The 26,803-nt window shown below is 48.2% G+C and overlaps 2 protein-coding genes across 2 annotated transcripts in view; one reads left to right on the top strand and one right to left on the bottom strand.

Annotated features, from left to right (window-relative positions):
* raph1b (Ras association (RalGDS/AF-6) and pleckstrin homology domains 1b) overlaps positions 1-23,608 on the top strand; it is a 37,022-nt gene extending 13,414 nt beyond the window's left edge. The window contains exons 2-16 of the mRNA XM_031559149.1: positions 2,698-2,817; positions 2,976-3,078; positions 3,403-4,022; positions 10,030-10,107; positions 12,027-12,186; positions 12,378-12,499; positions 13,200-13,265; positions 13,677-13,820; positions 14,350-14,460; positions 16,603-16,701; positions 16,835-16,955; positions 18,109-18,251; positions 19,033-19,282; positions 19,448-20,809; positions 20,861-23,608. Of these exons, the coding sequence (XP_031415009.1) occupies positions 2,698-2,817; positions 2,976-3,078; positions 3,403-4,022; positions 10,030-10,107; positions 12,027-12,186; positions 12,378-12,499; positions 13,200-13,265; positions 13,677-13,820; positions 14,350-14,460; positions 16,603-16,701; positions 16,835-16,955; positions 18,109-18,251; positions 19,033-19,282; positions 19,448-20,809; positions 20,861-21,867 (4,506 nt within the window). The 3' untranslated portion in view covers positions 21,868-23,608. The remainder of the gene's footprint in view (positions 1-2,697; positions 2,818-2,975; positions 3,079-3,402; positions 4,023-10,029; positions 10,108-12,026; positions 12,187-12,377; positions 12,500-13,199; positions 13,266-13,676; positions 13,821-14,349; positions 14,461-16,602; positions 16,702-16,834; positions 16,956-18,108; positions 18,252-19,032; positions 19,283-19,447; positions 20,810-20,860) is intronic.
* A 67-nt stretch (positions 23,609-23,675) lies between these two features.
* Positions 23,676-26,627, bottom strand: spp2 (secreted phosphoprotein 2). The gene is made up of 6 exons (XM_012816436.3): positions 26,468-26,627; positions 26,000-26,127; positions 25,781-25,903; positions 24,586-24,693; positions 24,365-24,407; positions 23,676-24,047 (listed from the first exon to the last, which is right to left on the bottom strand). The coding sequence occupies exons 1-6, from the start codon at positions 26,517-26,519 to the stop codon at positions 23,908-23,910; spliced, it is 594 nt and encodes a 197-aa protein (XP_012671890.2). The 5' UTR covers positions 26,520-26,627; the 3' UTR covers positions 23,676-23,907.
* Positions 26,628-26,803: the final 176 nt, after the last annotated feature.

Here is a 26,803-nt window from a genome sequence, read left to right as displayed (position 1 = left end):
AGGTTTCCATAGCAACCATCCAAATCCAGGATGGAGAGGTATCTCACACTTACTGGTGAGTGGGAGAGTATTGCAACAGCCAACTATGCCTTCGTATTAGAAAAACACCTTTGAGGTTGCCATGGCAACCCCATTTCGAGACTAAGGTGTTACCAAGGCAACTGCTGATATGGTGACAGCACCTCCAGTGATGACAATGTCAGAGAGAATATACGGAGAGTAGCATGCATCTGAGACCAGCTTTAGTAGGGGAACCAGCCCCGCCACGTTGCCATGGTGATGGTGGGAGTCGTGATGGGGCCATGTGGGTGTTGATGCAGAGCTCGGACTGATCCAGTGGCTTTAGATCTCATCTGTCCCCCACTCTCCTCTCGTCTCGGAGTGCCTGTGCTTATGATCTGCACAGGGGTGTAGTGATCTCAGACAGTCAGACTGTTACTTTGGTCTGTTTGCTAATGTGGTCATAATAGATAGAAAAAGATAGAAAAGCCTTTATTGTCATTGTATTTATACAACGAAATTTTGAGTGCTTCTGTTGGTGTGACGAGGGACAACATATACCACAACAATAACATATAACATAACAATACTACAACTATCCAAAAACAGTAGGAACAGCCCCCCAAAAAATATATATATACATTAAGAGTAGAACAAAGTGCGGTGGCATAGATTAAAGTACTTCAATAAATAAATCAATTAATACAGCTTTGTTTATGCACACGTGTAAGGTGACTGAGATGGTATGTGACACTTGTAGTCAATAAAGTGCTTAGTGTTTAGTGCATGTCGGTTAGGGATGGGCATTCGATTAAATTGTCTTAATCGATCGTCGGGAGAATTAACGATCGATTTTCGATTAATCATTAATATTTTTATATTAAAATTCACTATTTATAGGCTATATTAAAATGCAGTGAAAATAGAAAAAACACAGCGTGTTTCCTCATTGAGATATTTATTACAAGATGAACAACTCTTGCGGCAGTTAAACTTACAAGATGGACAACTCTTGAGGCAGTTAAACGGGATCCGTTCAATGGTTACACTTGAAAATATGCGCTGCTGTACTCTTAAGCAGCGGAGCCGACAACTAGAAGCCGGTGCTCATAAACACAACTGACCTTCGGTTTTTTTTCTCTCTAACTAATTAATCTCACATTTTGAAATTCATTCATCTAGATTCATCGTGATTAAAAGTTTGTTTTCTTCTAAAGACTAAATCTTATAAATTAACGAGTAATCACTTCAGAAAGCGTGTATTTTAGACACTGTTGTTTAATTGTATTTTTTTCGTGATCTCTCGCCATCAGCCAAGGAATGTATGCGAGACACAATGGTGCCCCTCGACGGTAAATCGTAAGAATTGTCCCCTGAAGCAATTCGAATCACCTCAGTCAGCCCACCGTCTTCAACTATGTTGATGGGCCGACAGTCACCCGCAACCTAAACTGCTACAGCGTTGGTAACCTTTTCACGGACTGGTCTAGTTCATTTCCTAGAGAAGTCGTGGAGTGGTGGTTGGCGACCATCTAACCTGGGACTGCTTTCTGTCGGGTGCTTTGCATTAAGGTGATAACTTAAACACGAGCTGCTTCTGTGATAGCTACATTCAGCTTGAAAAATGCTACATACAACTTTAGTTTTGTCGATTGTTCTGTCATTTTGCCTCTTAAACAGAAACTTTCCGCCCAACAATCCCTCAGCTCTCTCCATCTTCAACTACCGTCTCGGTCTCTTCTATCTAACTGACTGCAGACAAGGGGCGGTTTCGTGCCATGGGTCAACGCGCACCGGAAGTAAACAAAGTTGCGTTAACTGCGTTCAAATATTTGATTGCATTAATCTCCGCCACAATAATCTCATAGAATAACGCGTTAACTTTGACAGCCCTAAAATAAATAAATTACACGCACACTTCGCAACAGAACATGCATTAGTTTTAATCGATGAAAAAATAATTTCATCGAGGAAATTCTTAATGATCAATTAATCGATCGTCGATTAATTATGCCCATCCCTAATGTCGGTATTTAGAGTTCTGATGGCTGTCGGGAAAAAACTGTTCTTAAGACGCGTGGTCCTTGCTCTAAAGGATCTGTACCGTCTGCCTGAGGGCAGGAGAGTAAACAGGTGGTGGCCTGGGTGAGAGGGGTCCTTTAAGATGTTATTGGCCCTGCTAAGGTAGCGGGAGCGGGCAATGGATTCCAGGGAGGGCAGTGAGCAGCCAGTGATTTTTTTTTTTTTTTTTTTTTTTTTTTTTTTTTTTTTTTTGGTGCTGTGTTAATAATAATGAGCTAGCAGGTGACAACAGCTGGTCCCTGCAAGGATGAATCAGCACCCTGAGGTGAGGATCTACAGCGAGCTCTATTGGCTGTATATCCATTCTTTGGAAGAATAATCATTATATTGCTGAATAGGAAATTTGGTATGAATACTGCTAGAGGATGACGAGGATGTTTATATATGATGTATGCATAGGAGGATGTATGTGTGTTTTGCTCGTATATGAAGAAACTCTCGGATCATTATGTCAAGACGCTATGTCAAGATTATGAAAGACGGTTTTGATTGTGTAGGAAGGAGCAGGTATGATGATGATGATGATGACGACTGGTTTGTAGGTGTTGTTTCAGATGGAGCAGGTGTCTGATGATGATGATGATGATGATGACTGGTTTGTATGTGTTGTTTCAGATGGAGCAGGTGTCTGATGATGAGTTGGACCACGCTGCGGAGGAGGACAGTGACAAGGAGGATCAGGACCTGGACAAGATGTTCGGTGCCTGGCTAGGAGAGCTCGACAAGCTCACACAGGTTGGCCCTGCAGTTCTGTCATTCTAGGCTCCCGTGGGAGTCAGTTCTGAAACACTCTTCTGAATAGATATACCACCAACACAGTTCAGTATTTGACCTCCCACTCTCTCTGTCTCTGTCTGACACACACACAAACACAAACACATCAACATATGCAGAGTCTGGATGATGGCCAACCACAGAAGATCCAGAATGCTCCTCTCCGGCAGGAGACCAACCTGGCCAACTTCTCCTATCGGTTCTCTATGTACAACATCAATGGTATGTGAGGTTCTATTAATACTGCTGCTCTTGGGGAACATTCTATTGTACAGCAATCTTGTGTAGTTGGGCAAAACCATATATATGTGTGGTGGTCTTGTGTGTGGTTATATATGTGTGGTGTTCTTGTGTGTGGTAAACGTGAATTGATTCTTTCCTCCTTTACCCTTTTCAAAATCCTTTTGATTTTCCTATGAGGTGGTATTTTATATATGTGTTTGGGTGGGGCTATTTGTTTATGTGTCATGTTCCCATGTGTGTGATTGCATGTGCTTTTGAACTGGTGTTTGAGCCTAACCTTTTCCCTCTGGGCTGGTCCTTCAGAGGCCATAAACCAGAGTGAACCTGTAGACCTGGACTCCCTGATGGCTGACCTGTGCACCATTGAGAATGAGCTGAGCAGCATCGGCAAGCCTTCCGGCTCCCTCCGGTCCTCCTCCAGTCGACAGAAGGCCGGCGGGCGTGGCATGGCCGTGACCGTGGCCTCCGCGGGCGGTGGCGGCGGCAGCAGCGGCGGCAGCGCCAGCAGCAGCACCCGGGCGTCCCCCGCTGGCTCCGTGCGGCAGGGCCGGCCCCTAGCCTCCAACCTGTCCCTGGACGACATCACCGCGCAGCTGGAGAAGGCCTCGCTCAGCATGGACGAGGCGGCGCGCCAGACCTCCTCGGCCTCCTCCTGCTCGTCCTCGTCTTCGTGCTCGTCCTCCGCGGCCGTGCGCCGGCCGTCCGGCTCCTCTCAGGCCCCCCAGCAGCAGCACCGCCGCGCGGGCTCCGTGGGAGGGGGCAGTGAGCTCGATGGCCGTTCGGCCGGCCACTCCTCACGCTCCAGTGCCTCAGCCTCCAGCATGGACTCGCTGGACATGGATAAGGGCCCACGGGGCCCAGAGAAAGATGAGGGCCCTGGGGCCCCAAACGCACAGGTCACACAGGGCCAATCCAACACTGAGGTAAGGACCTCATCCAGTGCATGGAAGCAAACATTTGAATTCCAAATAAACAATGAAAAAGCCCCCTTTCTTTCTTTTGAACCTTTACTCCGTTTTTTTTCTGTATTCTTTTTCTTCGTATTGAATGTAAAGTAATGGAGTATGTCGAAATACAGTACACCACAGCACTGAGATTTCTTGGAATGAATCAAGTTGCCCAGATCTACAGGCCATGTATTGAAGGACAAGAGGGCAGTCAGAGGCTCACAACCTCAGCAGTCAGCTTGTGTAAGAGGCAAAGGCCACTAACTTCGCTATTCTACAGGCCTAAGACCAGTTTGCTTGCCTCAGGTACAGCATATAATGATGAGGCTAAGTGATGATAAAACTGATCAGAGTACAGCAGGAAGTACTGGACTGTACAGTCAGGACAAAATAGGTTACAGACGGAGTCACCTAAATTAAAAATTAACATTTGTATGTTTATTCAGATGCAGAGGGAAACAAAGTAGTGTATGTTCAGCAGAAGTCCATTCTCTCTCTCTCTCTCTCTCTCTCTCTCTCTCTCTCTCTCTCTCTCTCTCTCTCTCTCTCTCTCTCTCTCTCATACACACTCTCACTCCTTCCCACCCTGGATCTTGTTTCTATCCCTAGCCCGGGGGGTGGGAGTAGTTAGCTGCAGAGCTGTGTGTCATGTGTGTGTTGTGATCTGTGTGTAAGAGGATGACTGAGCTTCCCTGGGATCAGCTGTGGTTCTGATGAGGCTGACTCACAGCTCACTGCACACTCATGTGTTTTAAGTGCTCTCCGATTACTCATGGGAAAGTTAGCGCTGGTCTTTGTGCAGAGCAGCAGAGAGCTCATGTTCCACCTGGTTATTAGGCAGAAGATAAGTGACAGACAGATGGAGGGCACTGGAGCCCATCTGCAACAGAAAACAGACCTTTCTACTCCAAATAATAAGCCTGATGAGTGACACTGGGTCACCACACTATTGTGTGTGTGTGTGTGTGTGTGTGTGAGAGGACGAGAGTGTGTGTTTAATGTGTGCTTTTGTTAACTCCCTCACAAACTGCACTTAAAACACATCTCTGTACCTGTGGTTATTACTATTTCCATCATTTCACTGATTGCTAATGTCTTTTGGGGATGTTTGTTGTTGTTGTTGTTGTGCCGTTTGGCTGAAATTCCCTGCATGATGTATTCTAACATGATGCTTATTCTGCTGTTTGCTGCCCTCTCTGCACTTTCTCTATCTGCATGATGCACATTGCACCTTCCACTTCGTTGTCTGTCTCTCTGTCTGTCTGTCTGTCTGTCTGTCTGTCTGTCTGTCTGTCTGTCTGTCTGTCTCTCTGTCTGTCTGTCTGTCTGTCTGCCTGCTTGCCTGCTTTTTCATTCACCTGTCTGTCTCAGCCACCTGCACCAAATATTACCCAGCATGCATCACAGCGAAGGGCCAATGGTATGCCAGTGCGGGCACCAGCCAGACGCCATCTTGACTATGTGTCCCAGGACGGGGAGTTGGATTTGTTGGATCTGGGCACTGTAAGTGTGTGTGTGTGTGGGGAGAGGTCATGTGTGTAGGCATATGAGCATGTTTTCATATAAGCACACATACCTCTCAGATGTGCTTGTTTTGTCTGAAGTTCAAAGTGTTCTTCCAGCAGAGTGAACAAGAGGGCAATAGGCCCTGGGGCTGAAAGGGGGGGGCAGTATTTTGATTAGTGTCTCACTGTTGGTACTTCATGACTTTGAACTTTTCAACTTAACATACGTATATGTTTTTGACTTTGTTACACGCATGTTATGTCTGGTGTGTGTGTGTGTGTGTGTGTGAGAGCACTATAGAGAAAGAGAGAGACTGTGTGTGAGTGGGAGAAGGCTGTGTGGTGAGTCATTGCTCGGGGTAATTCTTTATATGTAGCAGATGGTTTGTAGGGGTTGTGTAAGTGGTCTAAAAACTAGCGTCAATATGAATCCTCACTAACTAGGAACAATAAATATGCACAAACCCTCCATTACTTTACGCCCAGCAAACACATCTTCTCAAACAACAGGAAATGTCTGTCTGAGCAGATGGGAAGTTGTGGTTTTGATGCTTTTCAAAAGGTGAAGTTTTGACTGGATGGGGGATCTTCTCCTTACTGCCAAATTAACGATCACAACCAATACTGCTGTTTTCCATGCTTTCACTCTTTTTAAACCAAAATCAAATACCTCATGTGTGAACATTCAGAAATCATTTTAAAATCATTGCACTGATTGTCTTGTTTCTCTTCTGCACCAAGCACTCGTATCTGGACAAAGAAACATCTCTGATTCTGAAAAGCATTGCAGGAAAGCCCTCTCACCTGCTGACCAAGGTGATGCACACTGTTGCTTCCTACTTCCTGTCTTCTGTCTGCATGCTGATTGGCTGATTCTTCGGCCCTCATCCTTTCTGTTTAGTTTGGTTCTGTCCAGCTGCCTCCTTCTCTGTAGAGCTCTCCAGTCTCTCATTTGAAAGTCCTCTTATCCCTGTGGATGAGCTCAGCCATCAATTACCTCCACTTGTCTTATTCCATGTGCCCATCCCTTCTCTAAGCTCAACTATGCTCAGTACTGCTATATTCTGATTTACATTGTATTGATTTCTTTAGGGTTTATGGGTGATGTAGTTCATGCAGTTCTAGAGAACTGTAGAGAGACTGTGTGCTGCTGTTCTATATGTCCTTGTAATAACCTGTCTGCTCAATGTGTTTTAACACCATCCCTATAGAAAGTAAGGGGAGTGAGGCATGCCAGCATGTCAGTCTTATTAGTGTCTTTGGGTCTGACGAGGGGCTTCTGGGAAATGTAGTGTGTCATGATTCAAAAACCAGCAGGAGTTGGCAGTGATCAACATGGCATATTTTTTGTATGTAATGGAACAATATTATTTTGGGAACAAATTGTGTGAGCACGTCTTTGGAAAATGGCTGTTCATTCTTTCCAGGGTGGGGATTCTGTGTTCTGTCCGTTCGTAAGTATGTGTGAAAGGTTGAATGCACACAGATTTGAGGTCACAGATACATGCTTATTTCTATGCCAATTAGTCCAAGTGCTTTTGTTGAGCTGGTGCTGTGTATACACACACACCCTCCCTCACACATTATTAGAGTTTTAATCTGCCTTTGCATTTTGGCAGACTAATATGATTGGTTGATAAATTTAGCTCTCAGCAGGTTGCAGCCCCCTCCCCCTTTTCTCTGACTCTCGAGTTATCAACATTTGAGTTTTTCATGATTTCTTCAGTTTTATAGAATATTGTTTTGTCAAGTTACAGTGTGTGTGTGTGTGTGTGTGTGTGTGTTAGCAGGCACATAACTTTACACCACTATAAAGAGTGTCTGCACAGTAATATGTGGGAAGACACTCCAAATAGAACCAAATGCTCAATCCCAGATTATGTGACTAATAATGCTATTAGCTGCTGCATCCTAATCAAATATGTTTGCCTATCAGCAGCCATTAGCTCAAGACAAAGGAGTCCCACTGATTGGGCAGGCTGCTACTAATATATGCAGTGAGCAGTGTTTCATAAGCATGGGAATGTCATTAAACCCTAATTCCCATGTGACCTACTCATAGCTGGCTGTAGGGGACGGATGCCAGATCAGCGCAAGATTTTTGGCAATTACAGTTATTGTACAGTCAGAGTTTTCAGACATTTCTAGAATAATAAGCATGTGTATAGCTAACCAATGCCTTTGATTTCGGCTCTAAGGGGGAACTGGGTTTTTAGCTTTGAGGCAGTGAGTGAGAGCTCTTTCATAAGGGATGAAGCCATGCATTGCCCCAAAAATCAGTGGACATTTTCTACAAGGACAGTCATGGGGCAAAAACACACATGCACAGAGTTCAGATGCAGTCTCTTAGTTAGAGGAGATCCAATCACATAGCCAGGGTCTCATAAAACATAGCCTACCTGATCGTCAAAGGATTACTCATATCCTGGTGGTTGTGATGTGCAGTACAGTCCATGAAAAGGCATCTCTGGTATGTGACCCACTCCTGCCTGAGACTCAGTGCAGATTGGCTGAGCGGGAACGGCTGCCAGACAGCACGGAGCGTAAAGTGTGTGTGTGTGTGTGTGTGTGTGTGTGTGTGTGTGGGGAGGGTGAGAACAAGACTTCAAAGGGAATCAGGGCTTTTTATATAGGAGGCACCCAACACTGTTCCGCTGGCTGTCTCACTCGCTTTTTTTTTGACAATGGAGGAAGGAGAAGCCCTGGGCTCAGAGAAGAGAAGAGAAGAGAAGAGAGCCGTGGCAGATAGAACCCAGATCACACTCTGCACACGCTCACTGCTGCAGCACTCACACGGGACACTTTACCTCCACATCACGTAGACGCACACCGCTCCAGATTGGACATGCTTTCTCTCTCGACTGTCCCTCTCACACACTCTGAAGTATGTTGTGTTGAAATACACCAACATACATTTTGTTTGTGTGTGTGTGTGTGTGTGTGTGTGTGTGTGTGTGTGTGTGTGTGTGTGTGTGTGTGTGTGTGTATCCTGACATTGTTTTAGTCACTTTTAAAATGTTTTTCTTTTTTCACATGGCTTGTTCTGAAGGGTGCCCTGTGATTATGATCCAGTATCAGCAGATCATATATGTGGGCTCTGGACACAAACACATCCCCCATTCAATAGATGCCCCGTCCAGTTGCCCCGGCCGCTCCATGCCAAAACACTACATACCCCTCCCACACTCTGCCGGCTCAGCGGGAAAAGGGTCGTCTGGTTGGATGCTTGACAGCGACGGTATCTGCTGATTGGATGTCGGACAGAGAGGGCAACCCCTGATTGGTTATAGGTAGGGGAAGAGGGTCCCTGTCTCTGCAACCAGCAGGGGTTCCCAGTGTTTGTGTGGGGGGATTAAGCCCTTTGATTGGCTACATTCCCAGAGCCATGCAGCTGTGTATGTCTGTGTGTGTGGGGAGAGTGCGTGAGTGTGTGTGTGAGAGAGAGAGAGAGAGAGAGAGAGAGAGACAGTGAGCGTGAAAGAGAAATTTTCATTGAAGGATGCCGGCATTCATAGCCCGGCGTCTGTTGTGTTCTGGTAGCTGATCAGTGAGTGTGAGTATAGGCATGAGAACCACTGAAAGCGGAACCTGTTCTGCCATCTTTGCGTGAGGGTTCGTTGACGTGTTCCAGTCAAACATCTCTGGACGGCTGAAAGGTAGACCGCAACACCCGACCGGACTTCTATGTGCAAATCTCTAGACTGGGCTTCGCCTAAGGATGTTCTTCACACCCTTGAAGCCTACGTTCTTCTGAGGTCCGCTTTGGGAAGAGGATCTTTGGGAAGAAGATCTTTGGGAAAGCTCTGGGACAACAGCACTGATTTCTGCTTGCGTGCCCAATTGGACGTCTGCGGGAGTAGACACTGTGTCATGGTTGAATGTGAGTGTGTGTGTGAGCGGATACGACCTGGTGTCAGAATCCTATGGGAGGAATGAACAGCCATCTTCTGAAGGGATTGAGGTTGTGCTGCTCGTACATCTGGGTAGTGTGTTGAACTTGAAGGACAGTAGAGACTGGACTAGAGAGCCACTGTTGAGGTGCAAAGATGATGACCGCGTGCTGGAAGGCACAGGTAAGGGGGGGGGGGGTGGATGGGTTGGGGGCAGGGGCTTTAATGGGGTACGTCCACCTGTTCATTGATGGTTCATTCATGCCATTCTCCTGCTGGTTGAGTACAATGTCTGTCTGTCTGTCGGTATCAGAGTTTTATTGAGGGGGAAGTGTGTGTGGAATGTGGTTCGTCTTTTTGGTATTGTAATATTTTTTTTTTATTATTATTATTATTTATGTATTTATTTTTGAGTCTTTGTCATGTTGAGTTTGTGTGTATATATGTGTTATAAGGTATTGTGTTGCTTGTCTTTGTTTGCTAATGTACTGATTCTGTGCGTGCCATTGTGTTTCTCATGGGGTGTGCTTTGTGTGTTAACACCGGCTCTGTGTGTGTGTGTGTGTGTGTGTGGATGTGTGTGTGTAGGAGGAGCAGGCAGCCAAACTGAAGGCAGATAAGATCCGTGTGGCACTGGAGAAGATCAAAGAGGCACAGGTTAAAAAGGTGAGGTGACACACACACACACACACACACACACACAACCGATCTACAGATGTGTAGGCACAGCATGCCAGCTCTCCTCACACACTCCACTGAGACAAGAGATCCGGCGTGCACACAGCCGAAAATAGGTCACTGCAGTGTGTGTGTGTGTGCGTGTGTGTGTGTGCACATGCGCGCATGTCTGTGCGGGCACGTTCGTATTTGGGGGGATTTAGCGTCGTCTGAGGGGCAATAAAAGAAGCTGCAAAAATAAATAAGACTTAACGGGGCTCGAGTTGCGGCAGATTAGTGTCTGAATGCTCTGAGGCGGCAGCATGGTCTGGTCCCTGTGCCTTGTGGGGATGATTGGGCATGTTTGTGCCCTCTCTGTCTCACTCTCCGGGGAACAATAGGAGCCATCTCTCTCCCAGCATCAGCCCCACACACAAAGCTCTGCCACCAGCAGCCCCACACACACAGCCGTCAGTGAGCTGGCGACCATGAAGGGCTGGCTGTTAGAGAACCTGGGAGGAGGAGCACTTGTTAGGGTGAATTTGGGTATAGAAAAGGGTGTTTGGGCTTGTTTAATCAATGATGTGTGTGTGTGTGTGTGTGTGTGTGTGTGTGTGTGTGTGTGTGTGTGTGTGTGTGTGGTGTGTGTGTGTGTGCCTGCCTAAGCAAGCTGGCTTCTCTTAAGCTGAGGCGTAAACTGTTCACATGTGGAGTAAGACTAGCAGGGTGCTCCACGTGCACACAGATCCTCCCCTCTCTCTCTCTCTCTCTCTCTCTCTCTCTCTCTCTCTGGACCTCAGGCATGACCGGCCACTAATCTGCCTTTTCATAACAGACTGGCCTCTTCAGAGGACGGCAAACACGGCGTGAAATGGAGAGAGGGAGCGAGAGCTGCGCCGATATCTCCTGCTGCCACTGACTGCCATGTCTGCCCACTAATAGGGTTCATTCATTTCATTCAGATTCACTTCAGACACAAGCACACTGATAACAACCAGAGGCCGTTTAGGCCAGAATTCTCAGCTATACTCTCACATGCACTATCAAACCCTCTCCCACACATTATCAGACATTGTCAGACTCTCACACACGCAAACTCACAAACTATCAGACTCTCTCAGTTTGGTAGTGGGTGAGAGAGAGAGAGAGAGAGAGAGAGAGAGAGAGAGGTAGTGGGTGAGTTTGCGTGTGAGAGAGTCTGAGAGGGTCTGAGAATGATGTCCTACACTGCCTCTCACTGATAAGCAACAGTCAGCCAGCCAAGCTGTGTTCAGTTAGCCCGTATCCACAGCATGTAGACTGGTCATCACCCATGTGTTTTCCTGTATCAGCAGCCTCTGTAATGTGAGGATGGATGGATGGATGGATGGATGTGTGTATGAAAGCTGTGTGTGCCTGCTGGATGTATGGCTGTGTGGCTGTGTGGATGGATGGATGTGTGGATGGATGGATGTGTGGATGAAAGCTGTGTGTGCCTGCTGGATGTAGGTCAGTGTGTTGGCTCAGCATGCTGGCTGGCTGGTTGGCACCCCGCTCACTGGGTGTTTATCAACTACTGCATGTGTGAGGAGATTAGCACTAGGAGGAGAGATGTTGACTGAGCGAGCGAGCGAGCGAGTCTCTTTCCCCAAGGGTCACAGAGGTCACCACACAAATCCTGTCCGATGGTCCGATCTCAATCACCCAACAGCCCACAGCTCTCACAGCAGAGCCACATAATGGCTGACAACAGGATTTACTCTTCACGCTCCCTAATGAGAAGTCAGCGTGAGCCCTCCCGCAAATGATTGGAGTGGGCCATTATGAGTGTTTTTGGTGTGGTCTGAGTCACATGGGCCATTATGAGTGTTTTTGGTGTGGTCTTAGTCTTATTTTGGGGCTTTATCCCCTCCCTCTCCTCCCTCTCCTCCCTCTGTCCGTGTGTGCAGCTGGTGATCCGGTGTCACTTGTCTGACGAGAGCTCCAAGACCATGATGGTGGACGAGAGGCAGACCGTGCGGCAGGTGCTCGACAGCCTGCTGGACAAATCACACTGCGGCTACAGCCCCGACTGGGCCCTGGTGGAGACCATACCGGAGCTGCAGATGGGTGAGAGTCATGACACACACACACACTCACATTCATTGTGTTTGTTTCTAGGATGCACAGTAATGAAAGCATACACATAAGGCTTGATTGAATAAATAAATGTAAATGCTGATACTATGACACAATAGACATAGACATGCTCTGGCAAGGTAGTGGTTTTGATTGATTCTATTTCTCCCTCCCGTGTTCAGAGCGCATCTTTGAGGACCATGAGAATCTGGTGGAGAATCTGTTGAACTGGACCAGAGACAGTCAGAACAAACTCATGTTCATCGAGCGCATTGAGAAGTATGCCCTGTTCAAGAACCCCCAGGTATGCCAAAGGCCCACGGTCACACACATGTGTTTACATATAGAGATCAGTGTGACCGTAAAACTAGCCCATATTATCACATGCACTTAGTACATATCCACCCAGCACTATCACACACACACACACACACACACACACACACACACACACACACACACACACACACACACACACACACACACACACACACACACACACACACACACACACACACTCACCATCATCGCTCAAGAGCTTCTCTTTACTTCACAAGTTCATGGCCTACTTTTCACCCTCTGGCAAACATGGCAACTTTCACTTACTCCCTCTCGTACTGAGGATTTAACACACGGACGTGTGTGTGTGTGTGTGTGTGTGTGTGTGTGTGTATGGGGTCAGATCTAGGTTACAGACATGAATGAAGGTGATGTATAATGCATTAGACACTGGCACACTGCCCGATAAACTCCACACACAAACTGTCTGTGGACCGCCTTTAGAAGACATTCAGTGGTGTGTTTGTGAAATTATGTATGACTGACTATCATGTTTTATGAATGCTTTGTAATGCAGCCATGAGTGTGTGTGTGTGTGTGTGTGTGTGTGTGTCTGTGCACGGGGAAAGTGGCCGATCTCTTCAGAACAGTCAGGTTGTTCAGTAGAGATGCTGCTGTCTGTGATGGTGTCATTAAAGCATAGTAAACACTGCTCGTGTCTGCAGAACTACCTGCTGGGGAGGAAGGAGACGTCTGAGATGGCAGACAGAAACAAAGAAGCCCTGCTGGAGGTGAGAAAACACACTCACACATACACACACACACACACATACATACATATACATACATACACACATAGACACACACTCACACACATATACATAGACATACACTCACACACACACATAGACATACACTCACACACTCACTCACTCACTCATACACTCACTCATACACTCTCACACATACATATACATACACTCACTCACACACACACACACATAGACATACTCACACACACACATACATAGACATACACTCACACACACACACACACAAACACTCACACACACACATAGACATACACTCATACACTCTCGCACTTGCTGTGCACATACTAGCCCAGGAATGATTTTTTGAGATTTGGTCTTAGTGCATTTAAAGACGGCCTTTTCTGTTGCTTCTGTGTGTGTGTCCTGCAGGAGTGCTTCTGTGGCAGCTCGGTGTGTGTCCCTGAGATCGAGGGCATTCTGTGGCTCAAGGACGATGGGAAAAAGTCCTGGAAGAAGCGTTACTTCCTGCTGCGTGCATCCGGCATCTACTTTGTGCCTAAGGGCAAGGCCAAGGTCAGTTTCTCAGATGCAGAGATGTGTGTGTGTGTGTGTGTGTGTGTGTGGGGTGCACTTGGCAGTTTTCCCCAATTTGAGACCCCCCCCCCCCCCCCCCCCAGAGGCATTTCCTGTTTATGCTGGTGATGAGTGATAGCTTCCTGTCGTGTTGCATCACAGACCCCTCACTGTCGTTGACCCCTGTCCTCCTGTAGAGGAGCTGACTATCTGAGGATGATGCAGTAGCAGTAGGCCAGCTCAGCATCACTCTGCTCTCCATCCCTGTACAGTGGTGCTTTGAACCTCTATGGCAACAGCGCCTCCTGCTGGTAGACCCCACCTCCTGCTCTATCGTCTCTGCTGTACGGAGGGTCAGGGAGAGACATTGAATTTCATAGAAAATGACACTGCAGAATCACTCAGATGTATAGAGTTTGATTTGCTGTCTGATGCATGCAAAATGCCAGTGTTAATGTGTGTGTGTGTGTGTGTGTGTGTGTGTGTGTGGGTGTGTGTGGCGGTGTGTGTGTTCCTATTCTGTCCATAGGCTTCCAGAGATCTGGTGTGTTTCCTTCAGTTGGACCATGTGAATGTGTACTATGGCCAGGACTACCGCAGCAAATACAAGGCTCCTACGGACTACTGTCTGGCCTTGAAGGTAAACAGTCACTGTCTGTGTCTCTTGAGTGTGAACCTGTGTGTCTCTGAGTGTGTCTCTGAGTGTGAACCTGTGTGTCTCTGAGTGTGTCTCTGAGTGTGAACCTGTGTGTCTCTGAGTGTGAACCTGTGTGTCTCTGAGTGTGAACCTGTGTGTCTCTGAGTGTGAAACAGTGTGTCTCTGAGTGTGTCTCTGAGTGTGAACCTGTGTGTCTCTGAGTGTGAACCTGTGTGTCTCTGAGTGTGAAACAGTGTGTCTCTGAGTGTGTCTCTGAGTGTGAACCTGTGTGTCTCTGAGTGTGAACCTGTGTGTCTCTGAGTGTGAAACAGTGTGTCTCTGAGTGTGTCTCTGAGTGTGAACCTGTGTGTGTCTCTGAGTGTGAACCTGTGTGTCTCTGAGTGTGAAACAGTGTGTCTCTATGCTGGTGAACTGGGGCTGGGAGGGATTTTGAGCGGCAGGTGGAGGAAGCAATAAGACCCAGATCTTGCAAGCACACTGCCGTAAACACATTTGGTATGGTGTATGTGATAGAACTGCTTATAATTCCAAAGATAAGCCTTTGTGTGATTTATTGAAATTTATGAAATGATCACATTTCATGTCACGCAACCTGAAAAATATCTTATCTTCTCCATAAATAAATATGTGCTGCCAGCAAAGGGTGATGCTAAACAATGGTGAAGATATAAATATGCACACACACACACACACACACACACACACACACACACACACACACACACACACACACACACACACACACACACACACACACACACACACATTCACACTCACTCACTCATGCATGCAACCGCCCCTCCCCCCCACCCAGCCACACACACACACAATACACACATTACCCTGTTACAATGGATGTGTTCTCTAAATGGCTTCATCTCCTCCAGTCTGTGACAGGGCCATCTTGTGTGCCTTAATGACATTACTCCTCCATCACAACCATCGCTAAGGACAGATCATATATCAGAGCCATCTGCCAGACGACTGTGTCAGCCGCGCCACTGCCCGACTATAAATACCACTTTCCATCAGGACCCCTCACCCCAAGAGGAGACAGAGCCTCATAGAGGGAGAATGATGTCTTCCTATGGAAGTGCCTCTTAAACCAGGGCACAGGCTGAAGGGGGAGGAAGTCTAGGCTCTCACAGGGGCTTGGGGTCAGGAGTGGGGAGGGGAGGGGAGCAGAGAACTGCTGATGGTGGCCACCTCAAGAAACCCATTAGAAATGATCCAACACACTTAGCACTGATGGACTTCCAGAAAGTGTTTTATTTTATGCTAGTGGGCTAAATGAAGAGCGCAGTGCATACATGAAGAAGTCTGGTTTCTATTTTTAAACTCTACCTCAAATCCTGCTGCAGCAGATTAAGTCAATCCAAAGTGAGCGTTGACTGAGAACCGTGTGAATCTCAAGTCGGGTTTCCTCACATTATTTGCTAACCTCTACTGTTCTGCTGCAAGAATAATCTGTTTGCTCTGAGAATCATTGTCACGGCACATCTTGGATGAGCTGAGCCATTGTATCCTGCCACAGCCTCCTTCACCTAGCTCCCTTTTTAAAGCTGAGTCCCATTCAAAATATGACAGTTCTGACGCGAACACAAATCCTGTATTGGCCTCTAGAAACAGAAGCAGACCACTGCTGCAGTGTGACGACAGAAACGGCATTGATCATGTGCTGCCACCTAGTGGCGAATGGTTCAAGTGACTAAAGTGGTGAAGGAGCTGAGCCTACATCACAGACCATAACCTTGGACACACATGTTTTTAGATATTAGACTCTCTGGTTGTGCATGGTCACTTCCTGTCAGTGATGAGAGACACAACCTTCAGACTTCAAACTCTAAGCCTCAGCCAGTGCTACAAGAAAATTATCCGATTTAGGAACATTCAACTGCAACATGTCTGTTTTGTGTAAAATGGTCACACAGTATCTGCCCAACAAAACCATTGAGGATTTCATACTAACCTTTCTTCCCTTGTGTTCCCAGCACCCTCAGATTCTCGTACTAACCTTTCTTCCCTTGTGTTCCAGCACCCTCAGATTCTCATACTAACCTTTCTTCCCTTGTGTTCCAGCACCCTCAGATTCTCATACTAACCTTTCTTCCCTTGTGTTCCCAGCACCCTCAGATTCAAAAGAAATCTCAGTACATCAAGTACCTGTGCTGTGATGACGTCAGAACCCTCCACCAATGGGTCAACGGAATACGTATCGCCAAGGTAACTGACACGTGTAGCCTTCATGTCACTGACTGCGGATGTGTTACGACTACTTCCCATTACATCTATGATCAAGCCCTTACAGACTCTGTGTGTGTGTGTGTGTGTGTGTGTGTGTGGGTGCGTTTAACAGTATGGAAAGCAGCTGTATCTGAACTACCAGGAGGCCATGAAGCGAACAGAGGCAGCGTATGACTGGGCCTCTCTGTCCAGCTCCAGCATCAGGTCTGCCTCCAGCTCGGCCAGCATCCCTGGTGAGTCATCAGTCTCAAAACACCACAACAAGACTTCCCTCTAGTGCATACTGGCTCTCGTTTCAAAACAGTTTCACAAAAGAACTGCTATATATTAGGGATGCACGATAATATCGGCACGACATCGGTATCTGCAGATAAAAGCTTCAAAACGTAATTATCGGCATCTGCAGATATGAACATTTCTGCCGATGTACCTGGCCGATAAGGTGACGTTCAAATTATGCGCACGCGAAGCAAATGTTTTGGTTACTCGTAATTCAACACGTCGGCTGTGTGGCAGTACTTCACAGTGTCAGAGGATGTTGACATGTTATTTGTCAGGAAACTTTTCAGGAGATTGAAGAGGAGACTACAGCTTGGCCGTAACGTAGGTTGCATGCATAGATGCAGACCATCTGCGTGCAACGCTTTGCAACATTACCTGTCGCGCGCTAATAGAAGTTAATAAGTTGCTAGTTAGCTAGAAAACACTAGCTAGTTAGCTTGCATGCTACGTGACACCAGCGAAGTTGATGATCTCATTTGACGGGATGTGAAACGTTATGTCACGAGCCCACGCTATCTGTACATGGCTTACTTTTGCATATATGGAATTTATATAGCTAACTTGGCAATAACGTTACATAGATTAGTCTAGAAATCCTAGAAGGGATGTTATTAAACTGTAAGTTAGTTAACCAACGTTAGCTTGCCAAGTTGCATTTCCAGAGTGTAGTTGTTCAAGTTCAAGGAGGTACTGTTCAAGTATGAAAATTGTGACGTGAAAATATAAATAAATCTGCTATATTTGAAATCATTTCAATAGTTTTCATGAGTGAATGTCTATTTTTAAAATGATACAAATCAAGTTTTTAATGTCCCGTATCTACAACAATACCCTATCATAACAGATTCATTCTAGTACAGGAGAGACTTTTCAATAATTAAAAAGCAAAGGTGTATATATCGGCATCGGCATCGGCAATCGGCCAAAATGAGCTTGTAAATATCGGCATATCGGCTAAAATTCAATATCGTGCATCCCTACTATATATGAGGGTGACAAATGAGTCCCCATCCAGTCAGAAGGTGAAGCGTCAGAGGTCGTAGGTCATAGTGCATGAGCCCAGCGTTCTCACCTCATGTCTTTCTGTGGTCGTTTCTGTTTCAGAGTCTCAGTCCAACCACTCCAGTGTGACAGACAGCGGCCTGTCCGACGGCACGTCCTCCAGCCACGCGCGCTCCCAGAGCGTGGTCAGCTCCATCTTCTCCGAGGCCTGGAAGAGAGGCACCCAGATGGAGGAGAACAGTCGGGTGAGTGCCCCTCGCTCCACCAGGCCAGCCTCTGTGTGTAGGAACCGTCCGTGCCCTGCAACTTCCCTCTTCACTGGGGCCTTCTCTCATCAGAACTGGGGCCTAGTTTAGTCCATTCTGTTTCTCCATCTGTCGCCTCTATTGGATTATAAGAGCGGCTTTAACTAACTCAATAGTAGGGGTGGGAATCTCTTGGCACCTCACGATTCGATTCCGATTCAGTGGTCAACGATTCGATTCTAAACCGATTATCGATTCAAAACCGATTATCGATTATCAATTCTAAACCGATAAAACGATTATCGATGCATGTCGATTTTTAAAACATTTGAGTTTGCTACTCAGAGTCTCAAATCACTTCCTACTTTGTGTTTGAAAATTAAAGAAAATCAACAGATGAATTACTTTCTCTATTTTTTTATTAGAGAAAAAGCTTTTCCTTGTCAAAATTATGACTTTCAATGAACAATGCAATAATCGATGCAGCTTGCATTTCAACACAAAATGGATGTGTAAAAAGATATTCTTTTTTAATTAAAAAATCGATTATGAACTTTTCTGAATCGAGACAGAATCGTTCTAGAGAGAATCGAGAGAAATCGAAGAATCGATTTTTTTTTTTTTTCCCACCCCTACTCAATAGGCTAGACTAATTCAGTGGGCCATTGACATATGGATGCAGTGGAGTAAAGAGAGGTGGAGAACATGCAGTGCTAGGCGCTAGGCTAGACACCAGTATGCTTTAAACAAGGCTCTGACCCGTTTCTCTTTCCTTTTTCAGATGAGGTCTGAGTCGAGCAGATCATCCAGCATCTCCCACACCTCCCACAGCTCCCACTCCCATCAGTCCTCTCACCACCAGAGCTCACATCCCCCACACCCCCCACACACGCCTCAGCCCCCACCTGTCACACATGTGCCCCAGCCCCCACCTGCCACACATGTGCCCCAGCCCCCACCTGCCACACATGTGCCCCAGCCCCAACCTGTTCCCCTCAGCCATCAACCCCCACCTACCCCACACGCCCCTCTACCACAGTCCACCCCACACGCCCCTCCACCCCCATCTACCCCACACGCCCCTCCACCCCCATCTACCCCACACGCCCCTCCACCCCCATCCACCCCACACGCCCCTCCACCCCCATCCACCCCACACGCCCCTCTACCCCCATCTATTCCACATGTACCCCCAGCTCCACCTGCCCCTCAACCCCTACCTACTGCATATATCCCTCCACTCCCACCCACCCCTCATATCCTTCAGCCCCCCTCTCCACCCACCCCTCAGCCTCCACCTGCCCCACCCACCCCTCAGCCTCCATGTCTTCCCCCCCAGAGTCAGGTTCCGCTCCAGACCCCTACTGAGGTCCAGCCTGCAGCCCAAACTCAGCCCATGACCCCAGTGGTGTGTGCGCCTCCCCCTCAGCCCTCCCCACCTCCGCCTCCCCCTCCCCCTCCTCCCCCACCGCCCGTGTGCAGCGTTCCTCCTCCAGCCTTCAGCAGCACCCCGCACCACCACCACTCCAGCAACCCCACCGTCTTTGCCAAGTACAGCACCATCACACGCCTGCAGCAGAAGGAGGGCGCCTCCTCACGGCAGCCTCACGCCGCCCAGCTCCCCACCCCACCTCCTCAGGCAGCCAAGCCCCAGCTCAACACCGCTGCCTGGCCACAGGCGGCTAACACGCCCCCTCCCCCACCGCCTCCTCCTCCCCCTCCAGCCAGCCTGCCTGCTCCGGGGTCGGCCATGGCGGTGCTGAAGCGTGGGCCTGCGGCTGGAGCCCACATGCCACCTCCACCGCCGAAGAGCAACGGCTTCCCCCCGCCTCCCCCACCTCCAGGCCCTCCGGTGGCACACGTCCCCCCTAAGCCCTCTGCCAACGGCTACCAGAGGTTCCCATCTCCTCCCCCTGACCTCTCCCCCTCACCACCTCCCCAGCTGCCGACGCAGTCTGCTCCTCCTCCCCCTCCACCTCCTCCACCGCCTCCTCCGCCACCACCTCCTGCACCCCCCTTGCCCCCTCAACAGCTACAGGCTCACGCCCCACCACCCCCTCCTCCACCACCGCCTCCTCCCCTCCAGGTGGTCTTCCCACCTTCCGCCCCACCCAAAGTCTTCCCCCCTCAGACGGCCCGTAAACCTCCGGGGCCAGCAGTGTTTCCCACTGCAGTTGCTCCCCTGCCTGCTCCCAGCCCTCCTCCTCCCCCGCCGCCTCCTCCTCCTGCACTCTCGTCAGCCCCCGTGAAGAGCCAGCCGCCGCCCACCCTCCCCAAACAGCACAGCATCTCCAGGGCCACTGCCTCATCCTCTCTGGTCAAACAGCTCGCCAGTCAGTTTCCAGGAGCGTCCACCAATCACGTGGACAGCCTCAAGGCGCCACAGTCGCCCCCTACGGTTAAGGCCAAGCCCAAGTGGCAGAGAGGAGGAGGTGTCCAGACCCAGGCTCCAGAGTTCCCCCCACCCCCTCCAGATAATAGCCTCGGCTTCCCCCCAGCTCCTGCACCACCTCCTCCTCCTCCTCCTCCTCCACCTGCACCAGGGCCTGGGCTGGCTCCACCTCCTCCTCCTCCTCCTCCTCCTCCTCCTCCTCCTCCACCTCCACCAGGGCCTGGGCCAGCTCTACCTCCACCTGCACCAGGGCCTGGGCTGGCTCCACCTCCTCCTCCACCTCCTCCTCCTCCTCCTCCACCTCCACCAGGGCCCGGGCCGGCTCTGCCTCCACCTCCACCCTTGCCTCCCATGACCTTGCCCAAAGGTGGGAGTTCGCCTGTAAAGAAATCCCCCACGGGCTCCTTCAAGAAACCTCCGCCAACTCCCCAGCGCAACTCCAGCATCAAGGCCGACTCGTCCGCTGAGTACCTGGAGGCCCGGGCGCGGCTGGAGAACCTGGTCAGCCGGTCCAGCCCCTCCGGGTCGCTCTCCTCGGGGCCGCCTGCGCCTCCCAAACCGGGGAAGCTCAACCTGGGCCACCTGCCCCCGGCCCTGCAGTCCAAAGTGGGGAAAGTGGGGAGCGACTTCCCCTCCCCTCCACCTCCGGAGTGTGACTTCTCCTTCCCCCCTCCCCCAGTGGACAATTACCTGCCCCCGCCTCCCCCTCTGCCCACTGACCTCCATGGCAGTGCCTCCCGAGTGGCCGTGGTGAACCCCCAGCCCCAGTCCTCGTCCAACAGCAACAACATCTGGAGTGCTGGCCGGGCCTCCTTGAAGAAGACCCCGCCCCCCACGCTGGCTCGCCGTAGCAACGGCAGCGCCCCCATCCCCACGGCGATGGAGGTTCATCGCCCGCTGTCCCCACCCACCTCCCCCAAAGGCCAGCCCAACTTCCTGGATGACCTCCACCGGACGCTCAGGCGCAAGTCGGGGAGTCGGCAGGGCTCGCTCGCCAACCCCGAGCCGGCAGTCATGGCAACCATGGATGACATGGCGCTGCCCCCACCCCCTCTGGAGCTGCTGCTGGACCAGCAGGGGAACGGCAGCGGGGGGGGGCTACTCATCAGGGAACATCTCAGGCTATGCAACGCTGCGAAAGGGGCCCCCCCCGGCACCGCCCAAACGGGACAACGGCACCAAACTCACGAACTAGCCAACGAGACAAGCCTAGCTACTCACTGACTGACAGCAAGAAAAGGGTCTATACAAGACATCAGTCGAGTGCTTCTTCTCAACCATCTGCCATGAAGCCTCTCAAAGGTTTTTTGTGGTGGAACAGCATTCTTAACAGTAATCCAATATCATTATCTATTAATACATTAACACTGAAAAGATAGACTCTCTTCTCATATCTTCATAACTTCAACTGGATTCGGAGCAATGGGTGACCAATCCAAGCTTACGAGTGACTTCTCTTGGACACGTTCTTGCTGTGTGGACCTATCGCAGACATTTCTGGTTGTGTGTGTGTGTGTGTGTGTGTGTACATGGGGTAAAGGGGTGGGTTTTTTGTTTTTAGCCTTTTTTTTATATATGAAAATGTATTTAATATTTGAAGAGATTGTGTTATTTTACTGTTAGGACTGACTGATGAGTACTGGACAAGATGCCTTTCGAGACGGTCTGTGGTGAGGAGGTGTGTGGGCGGAGACGTCCTTCACCTTAGACTGAGACTGCAAACAGACTGCAAGTGTGCTCAGACTCTACCCAGACCAGTCATTCAAATGCTTTGTTACGTGATTTCTAGAATGTTCTCCGAAATTGTAAGCTTGTCTCATGCTTTCTGAAGGACTCTACAGTCGGCCAAGGACCACAGATGAAGGAGGATTTTTCGAGGTGCCCTTACTTAGACAGTGTGATGGATAGAGGGAGGGAAGGAAAACGTGAGGATTTAGGTCAGAGGATGGTGTATACCTTGACAAGAAGTTTTGAATTTAAAATGGTGAAGCCCAAGAGGAGATGGAAGGAAGTCTGTAGTTGTTGGATGTAACCAGATGTGGGGTCGGAGGTGTGTTTGTAGCATTCTAACACTTGGAACACATTTGATAGAGCTTGAGTGGATTGCCATACAAATAGAAGCTACTGACTATATCTCACCAGGCAATCTCAATCAAGCCGCGGGGAAAAGTGTTTCAACGTTAACAAATGCTATTTGTCACCCATATTTGGATGTATTGTGTGCTGTGATGGTTTCAGCCTTGTTCTTTTTAATCTCTAATTTCTGTCATCACTGCAGTATCTGTCTGTACAAAAAAGGAAAAAAATAACCTTTTCCAGCTGCTTCGCCTGCCTGTAACTCTGCCTTCCACTGACTGGACCTTTGGACAGAATATGTAGGTTGTTGAAGTCATTACTTCCGTTCGCCTGTAAGCAGCTATTTCCTGCTGCTTGATCAGCATGCTGAGAGAGGTCAATTTGACAATAATTGTAAAGCCTTTTATTTTGAAGGTACCATAATTCATGAAAATAGCATTAATATAGTATTAGCTTTGGGAAATCATGCCATCGCTCTACACACCACCGTTGCTGTCGAGGTCCAAACCCGTGGCCTGAGAAGTGGGTGCGCCTGCACTAAAACGGAGGATTCGAAGAAGCCGCAAAGGAGACGCATCACGGGTGCTCCATCGAGACCGTAAACACGGCTGCCCGTGTCCTGACTCTGAATATATGATCTACACATATTTCCATTAGACGGATACCGGATTTAAAATGTTCATGCATATTTCAAAGTTATTGCCTATACGTGACCGAATCAAGCATTACATAACCGGTATTGAAGTTTGGAAGCCTATCTGGGACCAATATCGGACATCTCTGAAAAATCATAACGGGGAAATGAAGTCAAAGTGTCTCTGCTTATAAGATAAAATCACTATATAAATGCATTTCAATGTAAGATCAATATATACATGTTGAAAACAAACCTCCCTGTATGTGTCTTCTTTGTCTTAATCTCAGATTGTGTCAGTGACAGAGGGACAGATTATCAGTTTGTCAGAGAATATTATGGTGTTTATTTAAGAAAGAAAGAAACAGGAAATGACATGTTTACATTCCCCTGTGCTGATACAATCCCAGTGCTTAATCAAGTATAATACTGTGTTCTTGAATGATGTTATTCATACTGAGCTAAAGCTGAGTGGTGAACCTTTACTGGAAACAGGAACTATACTATATGATGGAGGACATTCCAGGTGATTTCTGCTCTGTTCATTTTCTGACCTACTCCAGGTGGTTGCTCCAGTTATCTCCTCGAGGGGGGCCCCTGCCCGGGTTAATATCATTGTATCTGTTGAGGGGGTTTCCGGGCTGCTCTTGCAGGCCACTAGTGGGAATGTCCACAAATGGAGCGATTGTGGGCTCTGAGGAAGCAATACAAAAGTCTCAGTGAATCAGACAAATACATCAACCATTCCATAATGAAGCACAGTAGAGAACTCCTCTGCATGCTGTACTTTTACAAAATGCTGCAAATGTTGCACATTCACAGTTCACAATATCAAATGTCTTGGAAACGGCCCCATCTCCGTCGAGAGAGAGCAGCAGGCAGCTGTTTATCGGAGTGTCCCTGCAGGCTTGATCATAGTGCTCTGCGCCAGGCTGACCGCGCTCCACCAGACTGAGAGGGGAGTAGACCTCAGAAGGTCTCTTGAGCAAACAGAAATTCAGACTGACGTACCTCTTGGAGCAAACGGGTTATAAACCCATGTCCCTCTCCCAACCTGGCAGACAACAATGATGAGGTTAGAAAGCACCGAAAGGCTGAAGTGTAGAGAATAAAATGCTGCTTTATTTTAACATGTTACTCTCAGTTAACTTTGCCATTCATTTTTAGATAATAACATTGTATTTGAGGCTATTGGCTGTCTTTCTTTAGAGCCCTAGATCACTGTCTCCCACCTCTTCACTGCTGGATTCGGAGCTGGAGCTGTCCTGGCTGCACCTGAGGGTGACGAGCTGGGCATTCTCACCAGATACACGCACGCGGGAGTTACAGGAGGCTCCAGTCTGAGATGGGGTCAAGATGAGAAGGTGGGGGGGGGAAAGCAGTAGATAACATTAGGAGGTTTCCAGTACCAGGAAGGAGATTTATGTTTGTCTAGTCTCTGAAAGGAAAACAATAAAAAAAAACAGAAGAGATGCCGAGGCTTCTGACCAGAAGATTAAATACTCCAGTAATATGAAATTAATTTGGTTGTTGCTGAAGAAAGATGTAAAACATTCAGCAATAATGATAAATATTTGCCTAAACATTCTAAACCAAACAATGACTTTTAATACAATTTAAAATGTCTCATTATTGCAAGAGTTGTGATTACATCTCAAATCAGATTGAACACCCCAAGAAATGGCTCCAAATAGACCACTTCATTACTATTTAAAAAAAAAGATCCAGGTCAGAATACCAAACATTAAATAATGTAAAAATCCTCTCTGGGCTCATTAAGTCATCATAATGGCTGTAAAAGAACACTGGGCTGGATTGCATCATCCTTTAGGATTTGGCAGCACCTCAGCCAGACTCGAACTGGGGTACGTTTCCCAAAAACAAATACCAGTTAAATGATCGAGACTATCATTTGAACACTGGTTCTCCACAGTAACCACGGCGGTTGCTGAACCATGCACTCAGTCTGTCTACAGTCTGAGCCCCCCCCCCCCCCCTGCTTCTGACAGCGAACCCCAGCTGTGAACTCAGTGAACTTGAATTGGTATTGGTCAACATCACTCCATTAGTACATCGGCCCAAAGACATACTGATCACGATAGAAACGTGTGTATATTTATGTCCTTTCGACTTTTGCCCCTTTTCCCATTTACAAGAGAGCTATGGCAAAGCCACTTGGGCTGGCTAAACGAACACAGTGTACTTAAACATGCATTTTGATCTAGCAGTTATGTGTTCAAAGGAATGTGAAACAAAGCAAGGACAGGTGTCTGGATTGCAAGGCAATGCTCTACTTGGGACCGGTCCCCCCCCCCCCCCCCCCGCCTCACTGGTGGTCACTGGTCAGTCTACATTTTGAGCTCCAGAACCTGGAGCTTTGAGCCCTTAGAGGGTTATTGCTGAGAGGAGAAGAGAGGGGACTCATACCACAAAGAAGCCTCTGCGGAAATTGCAGTTCAGAGGATCTGATCCAGAGGTCTTCAGACAGTCTGTCTCCCTCACGGCGAAATTCATGAGCAGGTCATGTGTGTTCATCCCCATGGGAACCACCTGTAAACAAGTGATGTAGAACACTTTGATGAGCTGGGTTTAGTACGGTGCAGGTGGGAACACAAGAACAGACATGAGGCATTAAGATGTTCTCACCCTCTTGACGGAACCCTTGGTCAATCTGAAGAGATGCTGTCTCCCATACTGAGCGTTGACCTGACCCAGAGACATCTGGATGGCCTTGTCGGCCAGAGGAGCCAGATTCCATTGGGCTAATGGGAAGCCTGTGGGGGGTGGAAGTCACAGAATACAGATGACATAACCAGAGCATTTCTGTGTGCTTCAAGCTACATTGCTAAAACAATCCCTGAGAGCAGCTAGTCTTCAGAGCAGAAACCTCTACAATGAAATGTACCCTTGGATATTAGGAAATCATTTATCAGAAAAGTATCATAGTCAGTAACACTATACACAAAACAGCACTGTACCATGTAATGCCACTTGAAGCCAGATAGTGTTATTCACAGTTAAACATGAGAGCATGACTCACAGACCTGATGTTTACTGTGTGTTTACTGTCTCATTCTGGCTCATTCTCATGACCTTGTGCTCACGTGTACTCACCTGAGGCTCCGAGACTCAGGAGCAGCACCAGAGACGCAGCTGCGACGTTCATCTTGCTCGCCGTTTAAAAGAGCTGCACAATTCTAGCTTTCTTAAATAGCTCTCTTCTCTGCTCTGCCCCCTCTTCTCCTCACTTCCCGGTACAGTGACCTGTTCAACTTGGCAGCCTCGTCGGTGGGGGTCAGCGCATAAACTCCACTGTCCTTAACTGCACTCACACCCACACTGGCAGCTGGAGGGATGTTTGTCCATGTGTTCAACCTTCTCCTCACACTCTTTCTCTGACATTGCAAATCTAATCTGTGACTGAGGACAGATTTATCAGATGTTAAATCT

This window comes from Clupea harengus, chromosome 21, assembly GCF_900700415.2.
Source record: "Clupea harengus chromosome 21, Ch_v2.0.2, whole genome shotgun sequence".
NCBI lineage: Eukaryota > Metazoa > Chordata > Actinopteri > Clupeiformes > Clupeidae > Clupea > Clupea harengus.
This window is presented reverse-complemented; position numbering and strand designations above follow the sequence as displayed.